We start from the raw sequence: 18,052 nt of genomic DNA, 5'->3' as shown, positions 1-18,052 counted from the left end.
TGCTGGTCTCAAATTCCTGGACTCAAGCAATCCACCTGCCTCAGCCTCCCAAAGTGCTAGGATTACCAGTGTGAGCCACCATGCCCAGCCATTAAGTGAGGTCAATCTTATGTCAATTAACACCAAAATAAATAAAAGGCTTGCACGTAACATTAACACTAAAAAAAAGAAAAAAAAAACCCCAATAATGTTCTTTAACTTAACCCCACAAGAACTGCTGTCTAATACAATAGCCCCTTGGCACATGAGGATACTAAGCACTTGAAATGTGGCCAGTCTGAATTGAGCTGTGCTGTAAATTTGACTATATAGTACAAAGAAAATAATGTAAAATATTTCAACTTTTTTCATACAGATTGCATGGTGATATGACAATATCTTGGAAATATATTGGATAACAAGTAAATCTTATCGGTGGCTTTTTACTTTTTTTAAGAGACAGGATTTCACCCTGTTGCCCAGGATAAAGTACAGTGGTGCAATCATAGCTCACTGCAGCCTAAACTTCTGGGCTTATGAGGTCCTCCTGCCTCAGTCTCCCGAGTGGCTGGGACTACAGGCACACACACCACCACGCCCAGCTAATTAAAAATTTTTTTTTTCGAGAGACAGCGTCTTGCTATGTTTTCCAGGGTAGTCTTGAACTCCCGGCCTCAATTGGTCCTCCCCACTTTGGCCTCCCAAAGAATTGGGATTACAGGCATGAGTCATCTTTTTACTTTTTAAATGTGGCTAATAGAAAATTTGAAATTACATATATGCCTTGCCTCTGCCTCATTTCTATTAAACAATGCTGCCCTAGAATAATCCTGACAGGGAAGCTTCATGATTTTTAAGTTATCAATCCTAACCTTTTGTGTATTTCAACAAAAACGAAAGGTCCTCAACAATGAAAAACAGTATTCTCAATTTCTAAATTCTTCCTTTCAAACTACAAAGAACCTGCATCTCTGACCCTCATCCTGGAGGCAACAGCTGACTGAAAAATAGCTAATGCAGACAGAGGGCTTTACTTCTAGAGTTGTTTCTTAAATTAGATTTTCTGATTTCGGAGTCTGTTAACTATCAGTTTATTTTATTTTTCAACATAATAAAAACACATATTTAAATTTGGCACTAAGGTACACTACTTAAAATGTTTTAATCTAGGAAAAAAAGATTAAAAAAAGTCTGAATGATAATTCTGAAAGTACATTTTTAAAAGTAATATTTTGGGGGTTATATGGCATATATTTCTAGGAAGACAACAGGTCTTTGAAAACAGATGCACAAAAGTTGTAGAGTATAAAAATGGACACATGCTGGCATAATCATGCAGATATGTAACATGAACAGGATTCACAAAGAACCCATGACTAAGTATTAGTTCTTTCAACAGTATTTACTGGGTACCTACCATGTGCCAGGCATGATAATCGATAGTGGGATATACTAATAAGTAAAATTAAATGTGACTCTTGCTCTCATGGAGAAAGATTATGCTTTAATTGAGGAAAAGAAACATTAAGTAATTACACAAATGTAAGAAAAAACTACAAATGTCATAGGTGCTATGAAACCAGCACATGGTACTGCAACAGGGTATAATTAGGGGCACCTGAGCTAATTATATTCTATTTAGAGAGTGAGGGCAGGCTACCCTAAGGAAGATCTGAAGGAGAAGGTGAGAAGGGGCTTGGTTAGAAAAGAGTCCGCATGTGGAGGAGACACAGGTGGGGCCAGACTAAAGACCATGGGAAGCCCATGAAGAATTATAAGCAGAAGAGGTGCATATGATTGATCACACTTAAGTTTGCGAAGACCTTGTGGGCTACAGCATGGTGGTCTGGAGAAGGATGGTGTTCTGGATGGCAGTGGTGGAGATGGAGAGAAATGGGGGAACACAAAAGCTAAAATCAACAGGCCCTGTCATGGATTGGATATATGCATATGGAGAATGTCAGGGCTGATGTCAGGGTTTCAGCTTCTGTACGGCAGCGCTAGCCACCTGTATCTCCAGTATATTTCAAAAGAGAGTCAGAAGTATCAAATGCTGCTGATGGGTTAAGTGTGACAAGTGATCATTTAACATGACCACTGGCTTCAATGACATAGAGGTGGCTAGATGTTACGATGAAGTAGACCGGGTGTGGTAGCTCACGTCTGTAATCCCAGCAGTTTGGACGGATCACCTGAGGTCAGGAGTTCAAGACCAGCCTGGCCAACATGGTGAAACCCCATCTCTAGTAAAAAACACAAAAACTAGCGGGGTGTGGTGGCGCCCACCTATAATCCCAGCTACTTGGGAGGCTGAGGCAGGAGAATCACTTGAACTCGGGAGGCAGAGGTTGCAGTGAGCGGAGATTGTGCCACTGCACTCCAGCCTGGGTGACAAGAGCTAAACTCCATCTCAAAAAAAAAAAAAAAAAAAAAAAGATGAGGAATGGGAGAAAATCCATATGAAGAAGGTGGGGTGAGGAGTGAGTGGGAAGCAAGAAAACAAAGCCAGTGAATATAAACCACTTTTTCAAGAGAAGGTTGCTTGTGAAGGAGACAGGGGCTAGAGCTGGAAGGGCACAGCAGGGTCAATGGAGAGGGTTCTGGGAAATACGTGATGGAGGGGAAAAGGCTGAATACAGAAGAGATGAAACACATGGACAGGATTACATTTTGACAAGGTGGAAGGAGATGTAGAGGTCAAAAGATCGGCCTTAGAAAAGACACATCATCTCCTGTAGAAGGATGAAAAGAGAAAATGGGTGCCTATTCGATTCTGATATTTCTGAGCTTTTTCTCTTTTCTTCAAAGGAAAAAAAAAGGAAGTCTAAGGAAAAAAAAATGTTTTCAGGCCATTCAATTTCTACTGTCTACAATTAGGGTGAACACACCTAAGTTTATACTATATTGTTGGGTTTGTATATTTTCAAAATAAGATCCAACTCAGGAAAAGTATAAAGGCAAGATCAAGTTTACATACATTAGTGTCAATTTTGTTTAAATCTACATGTTCATTATAAATATACAGGGCTGTTTCTCATTACCTAGAATGATGGCTGGGTAATAAGACAGACTGGATACATTCCAGTCAGAAACCTACCATCGTTCAACGTGTAGCGATGAAAACGTCTGCGAAGCTGCTTCTCGAGTAAATAATTTGAACCCACACTGTGTGTCCCTGATTCCTTTGACACAAAGGAACCACACCAGAAAGTGGAACCCATACATGAGAAGAGTACGGAAGTAAGAACGCTGAAAACAAAGACAAAATATAAATGACTTTTCTATTCATCTGTAAAGGAGACACTGAAAACACCTGGTTGTAGACAACTGTATTTTAATATTTAATTGACTGGTAGATCTTACATAAGAACACCACTGTTCCATGAGCTTCACCAGCAAAGAACATTAAAGAAACAGCAAGGATGCCTACTTCTTGGAGCAGAGCAGAGGCACTAGGAAGCAGTTACTCATTTCCTGGAGGTTAAGTCAGACAAGAAAAATCACAAGACTGTGAGTGGCCAGGGCTTTAGCCTACCAGGAGAAACAGGTTAGGGGCTGCTGTGAGCAAGGAGAACATCTTGTTGACTTACATATTTTACGCTGCTTTGCCCCACTTACATTTCAGTTTCAAAAAAGATGTCAGTTTCCAGGATGTATTGACAAAACAAAACACAGATACAAGCCTGCAGGTGGTACTTAACTAGCGAGAATATTGACAGAAGACATAGAGTATCATGAAGGTTATGGACTAGAAAGGAGTTTGAAACAAACACCTGGTCTTTCTAAATATGCCAGAGATCTAATTAAATACATTTAAAATATTGAGTTCTTTAATACTTTGGATATTAAAATTAAGTAGGTTTTAATCCCATCTGAAGTTTCACCATTGTGATTAATTTTATTAGTAGTAACAATATTCCATTATTCATAAAACATTGCACACTTTAAAACGTAAGAACATAAGATTATTATCACTGTATTCCAGACTTTCATATTCAAGATTTAATAAAAGATAGGATCTTTTAAAAAAATAAAATAACAAAATATTTTTTTAGAGACAGACGCCTTCTGTTGTCTAGGCTAGAGTCCAGTGGTGTGGTCATGGCTCACTGCAGCCTCAAATTCCTGGGCTCAAGTGATCCTCCTGCCTCAACCTACAGAACAGCTGGGATCACAGGCATGTACCACTACACCCAGCTCCTTTAAGACAGGCTCTTTTAAAATGTTCCTTAGTTAAGGCAAGAGACTCAAGTAATGATGCTTTACTTACGTATACAAGCAACCTATTCAGAGTCTATAAGAACATTTAATATCTCATACTATAGGATAAAGGTCCCTTCCTCCTTTTGGCTTTTGCTTTTCAAAATTAAAATGTTTAGTATCATTCTTCCTTTGCATGGCTTTTTCTATCATCATCAAATAGAACCACAGTAGAAGAGAATAACACAGAAAAAGCACCAAATCAGGCCAGGTGTGGTGGCTCACACCTATAATCCCAGCACTTTGGGAGGCTGAGGCAGGTGGATTACCTGAGGTCAGGAGTTCGAGACCAGCCTGGCCAACATGGCGAAACCCCGTCTCTACTAGAAATAAAAAATTAGCCAGGTGTGGTGGCACACACCTGTAGTCCCAGCTACTCAGGAGGCTGAGGCAGGAGAATTGCTTGAACTTGGGAGGTGGAGGTTGCAATGAGCCGAGATGGTGCCACTGTACCCTAGCCTGGGTGACAGAGTGAGACTCCAACTCAAAAAGAAAAAGAAAAGAAAAAGCACCAAACTGAGCAGGCCTATATGTGAATCCTGGCTCCATTACTAATTAGCAGGGTGACCTTGAACAAGTTACTTCAACTCTCTAAATCCATTTCCTCACTGATAAAACGAGAATAATGCCTACCTCACAAAGTTATTATAAGGATTAAATGAGATTATTTTAAAGAACATAGCCAAGTGTTTGGCACAGAAAATAACAGGAACTCAATAATGTTTTTCATAAAGGAAGAAAGCTTGAAAGCTTACTTTACTCGCCTGACCACAATTTTACTTATGTATTAAATAGGGCAGGAAGGAAAGGAAGAATAAAATACTTATCTATAAGGTATGTAAAATAAACTTTTAAAAATGATCTAGCACTTCTCATTTATCATCTAGAATCATTAGTTATGGTTTGATGTAAATATATCTTACCTCTCTAAGTAGATAGGGCAGAAACCTCATCTTAAAATACTTTAGGAATCTCACAACAGCTTGCTCAGTGCCTTCCATATAAAATACTTCCAATAAATACTGGTTGACTGATTAAACCTCCAAAAGAGCACTTACGCTTAGGAAAGGAACAAACAGAAATTGAAAGATAGAAAAATAAAAATTAAAGGTAGAATAACAACACCTATAAATTATTCTCCTTGAGTGATTTTAATGTGATTTGAGTGAGCTTATTTGTTAGCAAATAAAACTATTCATGACTGCTTTTGCTTGGATGTTACTACAGAATTTTTGTTTGTATGTTTTAGGATAATGGCTATTTTTTTAAAAAGCAGAAAAATGTAGAGTTCACATGAAGTCCTTAAGTTATTTGATTTCTAACATATTTAAAAGCTTAACAAGGTTAGCCACATACAAGAGAATCTTGTTTTTATTTTTAGAACTTTGCAAAATATCTTAAAATTTAGAAGATACCTAAAATATAGTATACACTTATTTAGTTAAGTGAAGCTACTAAAAGAGAGTAGGCTTATATGATCTTCTGAAATGGCCATTTAAAACATTAAGGAAAACAATTTTAACTGTTTCAGTGTTAACACTAATATCTTCAATGTTTATAAAATGTAAACAAGAAATTAATTTGGGTGAAATTTAAAGCTGACTGCTAATTTCATTATCTTAAAATAAGAAGTTCAAAGAGGTCCCAGGACTTAAGCAAAGACTCTTTAAACAAAAACTAAAAACATTAAATAACCACTAATGGATTCTATTTTTGAATCCTTTTAAAATGATGAATTCAAGAATAGCCAGGCAGTATATAAACATTACGTTGTACAGAACACATGGGAATATAAGCACTTTTAAGGATGATACAAGACTCCATCAGGGCAGGGTCATGTTTGTCTTCCAAGGGAGAAGTAAAAGAGGTGGTAGAATAATTGAGAAATGTAGAAAAATATCAAGGAAAGATGTTTCTGAACATTATGCAATAAGCTATTGAATGTTATCCTGATTAATTCGTTTATAATTTTCTCATTGTCCACAGATTGATCACCATGCAAGGGTTTATATTACTGACAGCACATGAAGGGGAATGGAAAGCAATGCTGCAGTTTTCTGGACATGAGGCACATGCATGTCCTGTGCCTCTTGGAGACAACCTTTTATGAGACAGGTATGGTTCTGTAAGAATAGGCTGGACTTGAACAAGCCTACTGAGCAGCAGTTGTCACAGCATCTGCAGCAGACAACCAATGATCTCTAGTGAGTATCACAGGTTATCCTTTCTTTCTACAGAATGGCAGCCAATTCTGTGGGAACCCAAGAGCACTAAATCAAACACTAGATTTTAGAGATGAAAGAATGGATGGATAGAGACAAGATAAATTATAAATCTGTGGCTCCTGCAATTGATCCCTTGATACCTGGCTAAGAGCAGTACTAGGTAAAATATTTAGACCAAAGCATAGTCTCATTTAAATACCAGTGTATTTCTAGGAAAAATTCAGAGTTTTCAACCAATGCAAGATTTAAGTGAAAAGAATTTACACCATGAAAAACAAAACCAAAACACATGGCTCCTTTCTACAGCCACCACCAACAAATGCAAGGATTATCCCTTGGCTGTATTACTCACTGGCTCCTAAGTCTGTCTTTGGCTATCTATTTCTCCAAACTATCTTTTTTCCTACACCAAGTAGATTATCCTTTTTCATCTAATTAATGTATTTTGTTAAAAAAAAAAAAAAGAAAAAAATTTACTTACAAAACCATTAAATTAGTTTGGTTTATTTTCATTAGCTGTTTTTGTGTGCAAAAACAAATTTTTATTTTTATTTTGAGGAGGAGTCTTATTCTGTCAGCCAGGCTGGAGTGCAGTGGCCTGATCTCAGTTCACCGGCAACCTCTGCCTCCCGGGTTCAAGCGATTCTCCTGCCTCAGCCTCCCAAGTAGCTGGGATCACCACACCCCGCTAATTTTTACATTATTAGTAGAGATGGGGTTTTACCACGTTGGCTAGGCTGGTCTCAAACTCCTAACCTCAGGTGATCCACCCGCCTCAGCCTCCCAAAGTGCTGGGATTACAGGTGTGAGCCACTGTGTCTGGCCTATTTGTTATTTCAACACAGATAACTGTATTTATAATATCACACTATTTTCTACAAACAACCTAATATTTCAGGTTTTATCCCATGTTATTAAATAGTCTCCATTATCATCAGCTTTACTGGCTGCACATTTAATCTAGGGCTATAGCTGTATTTCCTATTGTGGGAATTTAGCATTTAATAGTTTCTACTACAATTTTATATCTATCTATATATATACTATTTTATAAGTATACATATATGTTATTTTATAATTATACACATATATAAAAAATGTGCTGAACATCTTAGACACATACTTTTCTTTTTCTTATCCCCTGTGCATTGGTAAATTGATGAAGTTGGATTAATTCCAAGCTCTCTTCCCATTTTAAATACCTAGGAGTGTGCTATCCTGTATGGTTAACAGATTAACGTTTTTTAAACATCAGTGAGAATCTCTAGGATACATAGAATACTAGACTAGGTGCTAGTAAAACAATTACATCTAAAAAAAGGAGAAGGGGCCAGGCGTGGTGGCTCACACTTGTAATCCCAGCACTTTGGGAGGCCAAGGAGGGCAGATGATGAGGTCAGGAGTTCGAGATGAAAAGCAAAACCGTCTCTACTAAAAATACAAAAATTAGCTGGGTGTGGTGGTGTATGCCTGTAATCCCAGCTACTAGGGAGGCTGAGGCAGGAGAATCGCCTGAATGCAGGAGACAGAGGTTGCAGTGAGCCGAGACTGCATCACTGCACTCCAGCTTGGGTGACAGAGCTAGACTGCGTCTCAAAAAACAAAACGAAACAAAACAAAAAAAAACAGGCGGGGCATGGTGGCTCATGCCTGTAATCCCAGCACTTTGGGAGGCCAAGGCAAGTGGCTCACCTAAGGTCAGGAGTTTGAGACCAGCTTGGCCAACATGGTGAAACCCCTTCTACTAAAAATATAAAAATTAGCCAGGCATGATGGTGCGTGCCTGTAATCTCAGCTTCTTGGGAGACTGAGGCAGGAGAATCACTTGAACCTGGGAGGCAGAGGTTGCATTGTGCTGAGATTGCACCACTGCACTCCATCCTGGGTGACAGAGCGAGACTCTGTCTCAAAAATAAATAAATAAAAAATAAAGAGAGAGTATGGGCTTCTGTACTTCAATACGATCCTTAAAAGGTTTTGTCACTCTGTCATCAATATATCTTTTTTAAAAATTAAAATTTCTACGTATCTCTTTTCTGAATCATTGGGGGAAAGGTTCAACCTTTTATTCCACTGGTTCTCAAAGCCTCGTGTGCATAAGAGTGACCTGGGAAATTGTTACTCTAGTTTTTCTAGCATAATCTACAAAATGAAAAATTAAACATCTTTAGTGACATTTTTATACCCTAAAAAGGCAGTTGCAAACTTGTCAAATTTTACAGCATAGTGTTTTTCTAAGGGGAATGAGGTTAAAAAATAAATTTAAACTCTGAATAAAACTCAAAACAAAGCACTTAACTGTGCCAATGTTAGAAAAAAATAAAGGCAAGTTGATTGGTTAAAAAATGCATCATTTATGCCAGGTACAGTGGCTCACACCTGTAATCCTAGCACTTTGGGAGGCCGAGGCAGGCGGATTACCTGAGCTCAGGAGTTCAAGACCAGGCTGGGCAACACAGTGAAACCCTGTCTCTACTAAAATACAAAATCATAGCCAGGTGTGGCGGTGTGTGCTTGTAGTCCCAGCTACTCGAGAGGCTGAGGCAGAATAACTGCTTGAACTCGGGAAGTGGAGGTTGCACAGTGAGCCAAGATCATGCCACTGCACTCCAGCCTGGGCAACAGAGGGAGACTCCGTCTCAAAAAAAAGAAAAAAGCATAATTTAGAAGTCTGTTTTATAACTGAACAGATTCTCTTTGTCTTAAAAATATATTAAAAAGAACTGCTTGCATCCTAAGGCAAAGCGAAATCCATATCCTCTTGTATACCCTTAAAAAAAAAAAATCAATTCTAAAATGTGCCAATCCTTCATAAGCTTTCCACAATTAAAACATCATTTTCTTTTGAAAGGAACCTCATGTTTAAGAGATTAGACAGAAAAGCCAATTTCTTGCCAAATATATATGTAAAAAAGGAAATAAAAGCCTATTAATTGGCTGTCCCATGCCAATTAATGAAGTCTCACCTGAGCAATTGATTCTTTTTCCAAATGAGCTCGAGATCCACATGCTATAGCCATTTGATTCTGAGGAAAAAAGCAGAGATAGTTTTTCAATATTTAAATATCACTAATAAAAATATTTATTTTCAATGAGAATGTCTCATTTTTAGAAACTGATTTTTAAAAAAGTTGACATTAAAAATCTTTTAAAGGTTTATGGAAGAGTTCAGAATATGTACAACTTTGAGAAGCCTAATCATACTTACTAACATGACACTAAATTTTGCTTAAATAGGGCTAAATATAAGGGGCATGCATTATGTTAAAATTCTTAACTTTAAATCATATTTTCTGTGTGAAAATACTATATTATTTGAGAGAAAAATTAGTGGCATGAGAAAGAAAAGGGTTATCTGTAGATGACATAATTATATACCTTGAAAATCAAAGAATAGCAACTGAAAAACTATATTAGAAACAAAAGAATTTTAAAAGATGAGTAGTCACAAAATGAATATATACAAAACTTTAGACGTCACATGTACAAACAATAATCACAAGATATAATCAAAGACAGCATTTATAACATCAATAAAAATGAAAAACCTAGAAATAAAGTTTATAAGAAATGTAGAAAGTTTAGACAAGATCTAAATAAACGAAACACATAAATGCTAACAAGGAAAACAAAAGAATTAAACACACAGGTCTTGTCATGATGGATGAGAGGATATAATAACAGCATTAAAAAGTCAATGCTTCCTAAATTAATACCAATAAAAATACCAAAATGATTTTTAATTGAGTTAGACAAGCTGATTTTAGAGTTACCATTTAAAAAAAAAGGTCCTTGTTAGTATAGTTGTGAGAAAATGAAAAAGTTTTTAAAAGAGAAACAAAAATAAGAAAAGAGCCAGGAAAACTCAAGAGTAAAGAAGAACTCATCACAAAAAATTTAAAAATATATGACAAAGCTACAATAATTCAAACTAAGGTGCTGGAATGTGAACAGACAAATCCATGGACAATTCCATGGATAGAATGGAAAGGCCAGGAAACACATACACAAAGCCATATGAGTACTTAGAATATGATAAAGATGACCTTTTAAGTCAGTGGGAAAAAGATGAACTGACAAATGGTGTGGGACATAGTGGTAGCCACTTGGAAACCCAATTAAGTTGGACTTGAGCTTCTTAACTGAATACTGGGATACAGTCCAGATACATCAAAGATTTAAATGTAAAATATCAGAAATCATTTTGTAAATGATCTCAAGGGAGGCACAAGTACAAAAAACCAGAAGACTGATCAATTTGATAATAACATTTTAAAGAATTGTATGACAAAATAACAAAAAATCCAACCATATTCAAAACTAAAAGACAAAAAAACTGGGGGAAAATATTGGCAATTTATGCTACAGACAGAAGGTTAATTTCCAAAATGCATAAAGTGCATCTACTAATTATTTTAAAAAGTACCCAAAAATACAGTTGGAAAAGAGGCAAAGACTAGAAACAGAGTACACAAAAGAGGAAGTGAAAATAGCTCTTGAACAACTGAAAGAAAAGATCTTCAATTACACTTATACCAAGAGTAATGCAAATAAAACCTATACTTTTTTTTTTTTTACCACACTGTGCCTGCACACTCTCTAGCAACAGCAATTTGAAACGTTATCAAAATTACAAATATACATATAACGTGACCCAGCAATTTCAACAATTCTTCTGATAAATATACTTGCATATGTGTAAAATGACTTTCATAGAGGTTAATCATTTCAGTATTTGAAGTAGCAAACCTGCATGTCCATCTGAAGGGACTGGCTATGAAGATGTGAAAGAATGAGGAAGGTCTTTATGCATAAATATAGTTCAATCTCCAAGATACATTGTTAAGTAGAAACAAGAGAACAGTGTATAGTATCACACTTTGCAATTTTCAAAAGAATACATAAACAGTATGCATCTTTCCAATAAAAGAAATGAGTAACACTAGTTATTTCTGAGGGTAACGGAGAGATGAAAAGTGGAGCTAGTTTCACTGTATATCCTTCTTATACCATTTGAATTTTGAATGACTAATGAAAATAAATTTAAAAGTACTCATTATAAAAAAATTTGCAAGTATATAAATTTACATATATAAATGATAACTATTTTAAAGAGAAAACTCATGTATTATCTCACTACCTAAAAGCAGCTACTGTTTTAAACGGTGTACATTTCTTTGTATTCTTTTTTCTTTACATTAAAAAAAACCATAGCTCAAATTTACTCATGTATGTCATGTTCTTTTTCACCTAGTTTTTTCATGTTAAAGTTTATTGTTTTTATACTTTTTATTATGGGTATTTTCAAACATACACAAAACTAGAAAGAACAGGAAAATGAAGCACCACATACCTACTACCTAGTTTCAATAATTAGCAACACATTACCAATCTTGTTCCATGTAAAGCCCCCCCACCACCACCCCACCCAACCTGAGACTACTTTGAAATGAATTCTAGACATCATATGTTACAAATTCATATACATGTCAATCATAATACCACTATGATACCCAAAACATCAATAATTCCTTAATACCATTAGATATACAGATTTCAAATTTGCCTAATTATCTCTTATATGTTTTCAGTTTGTTTGAATGAATGGCCAAATAAAATCCATACAGGGCTGGGCGCAGTGGCTCATGCCTGTAATCCCAGCACTTTGGGTGGCCAAGGTGGGCAGATCACAAGATCAAGAGATCGAGACTATCCTGGCCAACATGGTGAAACCCCTCTCTAGTAAAAATACAAAAATTAGCTGGGCATGGTGGCGCATGCCTGTAGTCCCAGCCACCTGGGAGGCTGCAGCAGGAGAATCACTTGAACTCAGGAGGTGAGGTTGCAGTGAGCTGAGATTGCACCATTGCACTCCAGCCTGGGAGACAAGAGTGAAACTCTGTCTAAAATCCATCCATCCATCCATCAATCAATCAATCCATCCATCCATACAAATCAGTTGGTATTTCTTTTATCGGTGGGTTCTCCCTACCTCTTTAAATTTTTTTTCTTGTGACTTGTTGAAGAAACCACATTGTTTGCTCTAGAGTTTCCTACGTTTCAGATATTGCTGACTGCACCCCCATGGTGACATTTAACATGTCCTCCTGTCCCCTGTACTTCCTCTAAACTGGTAGTTAGATTCAGAGGCTTGATAAGATTCAGGTTGGATTACCTTTCAACAATTTGTCATAACAGTGCCGCATGGTAGTTTTTCTTTTTCATGTCAGTTGTAAGGGCTATACAATATTTTAATGTACAGATTTACCATTACTTTGACTATTTGCCTATTTGTTGTCCTTTCTAATTTTATGTTATAGAAAGGTAACTGAAAGAACATCTTTGATTATAAAACTCTACCAGTATTTTAGATTTCCTTCTTTGGAGAGAGACGTACATATAAAATACTAAGTTAAAAGTCTGTATGCATATGGGCCAAATTTTCCTTTAAGAGGTTCTTTACCGGTAATCCAAGTACTTTGGGAGGCCGAAGTGGGTGCATCACTTGAGACCAGGAGTTTGAGACCAGCCTTGGCAACATAGTGAAACCCCATCTCTATTAAAAATACAAAAATTGGCCAGGAATGGTGGTGTGCCCCTGTAGTCCCAGCTACTTGGAGGCTGAGGCAGGAACCACTGCACTCCAGCCTGGGCAACAGAGCGATAACTTGTCAAAAAAAAAAAAAAAAAAAAAAGGTTCCTTACATTCCCAGTAACTGGTATGATATTGACTATTAAACCAAATTCTTGTCAGTTCTAGTTATTCTAACTTATTAATTAAAAAAAAAAAAAAAACTTTTGGGGGATGTTTTAGCTATCCATATTTTCTTTTAAGAATTTTCTCAGCTGGGCACGGTGGCTTCTGCCGGTAATCCTAGCACTTTGGGAGGCCAAGGTGGGCAGATCACCTGAGGTCTGGAGTTGAAGACCAGTCTGGCCAACATGGTGAAACATTGTTTCTACTAAAAATACAAAAACTAGCCAGGCATGGTGGCTCATGCCTGTAATCTCAGCTACTCACGAGGCTGAGGCAGGAGAACTGCTTGAACCTGGGAGGTGGAGGTTGCAGTGAGACAAGATTGCGCCATCACACTCCAGCTTCAGCAACAGAGCAAGACTCCATCTCAAAAGAATTTTCTCAGCTGGGCACGGTGGCTTCTGCCGGTAATCCTAGCACTTTGGGAGGCCAAGGCGGGCAGATCTCCTAAGGTCAACAGTCCAAGACTAGCCTGGCCAACATGGCGAAACCCCACCTCTACTAAAAATACATAAATTAGCTGGCTGTGGTGGCGTGTGCCTGTAGTCCCAGCTACTTGGGAGGCTGAGGGAGGAGAATCGCTTGAACCTGGGAGGCAGAGGTTGCAGTGAGCTGAGATTGCACTACTGCACTCTAGCCTGGGCAACAGAGCAAGACTCTGTCTCAGGAAAAAGAAAAAAATTCTGTTATATGCTTTGCCTACTATTTAGTAGTAAAATTTCTTCCCTTGTTTTTCTGGCAGAGGTACTTTGTGCAGAAAGGGAGAGAATGATTTTCTTAGAGAGGAAGCATGTTAAAAGTTCAAATAGCATGTGGCAAATCAGTTTTAACTTTAAACTTGAAAAGAGCAACAACACTATTGAGCAATACATAAAAAAGAACATACTTCTACATTTCGAAGATTCATGAGTAGAGTTAAAATAACACGTAATTAAACTAAAAACAAATCAAAATCCTTCACTTCAGCGTAAGTCCCCAAGAGCTTTTAAGAGTTTTGTGTATCTGAAGAATTCTGATGTAAGAGCTGAATCCCTGATACCAATCTCATTATCAGGCAGAATTAATCTAAACGTTTTTTTCAAAAAGTTAGCTGTTCTTCAAAAACTAAAGATATCTTTGTTTTAAAAACTGCCAAATGTCTGTAGACATGGAGTCTCTTTCTTTTAAACCTCTTTTGGAGTACAACTGAATTTCCCATGGTTTTTAAAAATGAATATTTAAGTTACTATGACAGTTGACTTTTAAAAGTGGTAATAAGTGAGGCAGGTGTTGTGGCCTGTGCCTGTAGTCCCAGCTACTAGTGAGGCTGAGGTAAGAGGATTACTTGAGCCCAGGAGTTTGAGGCTGAGTCATGATGGCACCACTGCACCCCAGCCTGGGCAACAGAACGAGATTCAAACTCATATATAAAAAAAAAAAGGTGCAGTGCTTAATGCCTGTAATCCCAGCACCTTGGGAGGCCGAGGCAGGTGGGATCGCTTGAGGCCAGGAGTTCAAGACCAGCCTGGCCAACGTGGTGAAACCCCATCTCTACTAAAAGTACAAAAATCAGTCACGCATGGTGCCTGTAATCCCAGCTACTTGAGAGGCTAAGGTATGAGAATTGCTTGAACTCGGGAAGCAGAGGTTGCAGCAAGCCGAGATCATGCTACTACACTCAAGCCTGGGCGACACAGTGAGACTGTCTCAAACAAACAAACAAACAAATAAACAAAAAAGTGGTAAGAGGTGTATTATCTTCTAGAAATAAATGCTAAATCAATCATCTTCCTCAGTACTTTTTTTTTTTTTTTTTAAACAGAGTCTCACTCTGTTGCCCAGGCTGGAGTACAGTGGCAAGATCTTGGCTCACTGCAACATCCACCTCCTGGGTTCAAGGAATTCTCTTGCCTCAGCTTTCCGAGTAGCTGGGATTACAGGCATGTGGCGCCACACCCAGCTAATTTTTTGTATTTTTAGTAGAGATGGGGTTTCACCATGTTAGCCAAGATGCTCTCCATCTCCTGACCTCATGTTCTGCCTGCCTTGGCCTCCCAAACTGCTGGGATTATAGGCATGAGCCACTGTGCTTGGCCTTTTTTTTTTTTTTTTTAAAAACAGAATCTCGCTCTGTTGCTCAGGCTGGAGTGCAGTGGCGCAATCTCAGCTCACTGCAACCTCCGCCTTCTGAGTTCAAGAGATTCTCCTGTCCCAGCTCCCAAGTAGCTGGAATTACGGGCAAGCACCACCACACCCAGCTAATTTTTATATTTTCAGTAGAGACGGGGTTCTGCCATGTTGGCCAGGCTGGTCTCAAACTCTTGACCTCAGGTGATCTGCATGCCATGGCCTCCTGAAGTGCTGGGATTACAGGCATGAATCACTGTGCCCGGTCCTCAGTACTTTTTAAGTTAAATATTTTCACATAATTTACTGGAGAGAAGGAATAGACAGAAATATAGCTAATTTATATTAACAATCATAAACAGTAACAGAATTGGATCTGATGAAAAAATATCAAGCACAAAGATGAATGTTGGCCGGGTGCAGTGGCTCATGCCTGTAATCCCAGCACTTTGGGAAGCTCAGGCGGGAGGATCACTTGAGGTCAGGAGTTCAAGACCAGCCTGGTCACCATGGTGAGACCCTTTCTCTACTAAAAATACAAAAAAAGTTAGCGGAGTGTGGTGGTGGATGCCTGTAATCCCAGCTATTTGGGAGGCTGAGGCAGGAGAATCACTTGAACCCAGGAGGCAGAGGCTGCAGTGAGCTGAGATTGTGCTACTGCACTCCAGCCTGGATGATAGAGTGAGCTTTCGTTTCAATTAAAAAAAAAAAAAGAAAAAAGATAAATGTTAATAATTACAGTTACTGGTTGAGTGCTGAACACATGCTAAACACTTGACATACATTTATTTATTTATTGTGGAGTCTTCCTCTGTTGCTCAGGCTGGAGTGCAGTGGTGCGATTCTGGCTCACTGCAACCTCCACCTCTTGGGCTCAAGTGATTTTCCTGCCTCAGCCTCCCAAGTAGCTGGGACTACAGGTGTGCGCCACAATGCCCAGCTAATTTTTTGTATTTTTAGTAGAGATGGGGTTTTACCATGTTGGCCAGGCTGGTCTCGAACGCCTGTCCTGAGGTTCCCAAACTGCTGGTATTACAGGGATGAGCCACTGTGCCCGGCCACATTTTCTCATTTTAATCACTACCTCAGAGTTATGAACATGGGCTCCCATTATCCACACATCACAGAAGAGGTATGTGAAGGTGGTTGGATTAATTTACCCAAAGTCACATGGAATTTGAACCCAGGCCTATTTGAATTCCACATCCAAAGTGTCCACATACCAAAATGGAAACAAAAATTGGCACAGGCACTCCAAAGACAACTCTGGCTCCAATGAGGCAGAGATATAGAAATAAAGTTGAATCAATTTAGAAATTAGTAAAAGAAAAATCAGATAGTAAAATTAGTCATACTCACCCTATGAGCAGAAACAGAAACAAAGTACTGAAACAAAGTATATGAAACAAAGTACTGAGTAAAGAAAAAGTGGTATTTATTTAAAAATTAAAGTTTTAATTTCAAAAAAACCATTTCTTTCTCAAAATACAGATACACTGTTAAAAACAAGTAATTAAAGAAAAAAATTTAAAATGTCCGTAATCCCCCATCCAGTGACAACCAATATTAACGCGCTGTTCTATTATTATACACAATACATAATGTGTTGATGTTATTGCACATCTACCCATACATATCACGATGTTAACCATTTTTCAGGCCAGGTGTAGTGGCTCACGCTTGTAATCCCAGCACCTTGGGAGACTGAGGCAGGCAGATCCACAAGGTCAGGAGACCGAGATCATCCTTGCCAACATGGTGAAACCCCATCTCTACTAAAAACACAAAAATTAGCTGGGCCTGTTGGTGTGCACCTGTAGTCCCAGCTACTCAGGAGGTGGAGGCAGGAGAATCACTTCAACTGGGGAGGTGGCGGTTGCAGTGAGCCGAGATCGCGCCACTGCGCTCCAGCCTGGCAACAGAGCGAGACTCTGTCTCAAAACCAACCAACACAAAAAACCAAAAAAACCCCACAAAAAAACCACAAAAAACATTTTTCATTTAATTATGCATAATGAATAGTCATCCCATACAATAATGAATTTAACTAGTATAACTTAACATTGGACATTTTAAATTGTTTTCAATTTTTTCCTTTTTTTTTTTTTAAAAAAAGCTATATTTACAAAACAAATAATAATCCTCGAAAATTTATTTTTGTATATATTCTTATTTCCTTAAGATGAATTTCTCAAGGCTGGGTCAATGGATGTGAATTACTTAAAGCTCCTGATTCATATTTTCAACTTGTTCTATAAAACACTGTATCAATTTGCACAGACTCAACACAAAAATTTGGCAACATTCATTCTTTTTCCCATTCATTTGAGGAAAGGTGAATTATTTTTTATTACAGTACAAAAAGGCTCTACCATAAGAAGCATTATGATGAAGGTGTTATGGTTAAAATGAATACTCAAAATTTCATATGGCATAAAACAGCTTCTGAAGTTGTGATAGCAACTAAAAAGCCAGTCTACTGAATATATTTAAACTGTAGCAATTCTTAAGGTTTCTCCAAATAGTATTACGGTAAGAAACAATTTTCTTTTTTTTTTTTTGTTTTATTGGAGACCAGGTCTCACTCTGTTGCCCTGGCTGGAGTGCAGTGGTATGATCACGGCTCACTGCAGCCTCTACCTTCCAGGCTCAGGTGATCCTCCCACCTCAGCCTCCCAAGTAGCTGGGACTAGGGTGCCCGCCACCACACCTGGCTAATTTTTGT

The 18,052-nt window shown here is 38.0% G+C and overlaps 1 protein-coding gene across 3 annotated transcripts in view; it reads right to left on the bottom strand.

Moving 5' to 3' along the window:
- Positions 1-18,052, bottom strand: part of ALG5 (ALG5, dolichyl-phosphate beta-glucosyltransferase) — a 50,521-nt gene that overhangs the window by 10,438 nt on the left and 22,031 nt on the right. For all 3 annotated transcript variants that reach the window (XM_011992990.1, XM_011992992.1, XM_011992991.1), the window contains 2 exons: positions 9,431-9,490; positions 3,077-3,228 (listed from right to left, as the gene is read on the bottom strand). In XM_011992990.1, the coding sequence (XP_011848380.1) occupies positions 3,077-3,228; positions 9,431-9,490 (212 nt within the window). The remainder of the gene's footprint in view (positions 1-3,076; positions 3,229-9,430; positions 9,491-18,052) is intronic.

This window comes from Mandrillus leucophaeus, unplaced genomic scaffold (assembly GCF_000951045.1).
Source record: "Mandrillus leucophaeus isolate KB7577 unplaced genomic scaffold, Mleu.le_1.0 Scaffold421, whole genome shotgun sequence".
NCBI classification, from domain to species: Eukaryota; Metazoa; Chordata; class Mammalia; order Primates; family Cercopithecidae; genus Mandrillus; species Mandrillus leucophaeus.
Note: the sequence above shows the minus strand (reverse complement) of the source record. Positions and strands in the feature narration are given on the sequence as shown.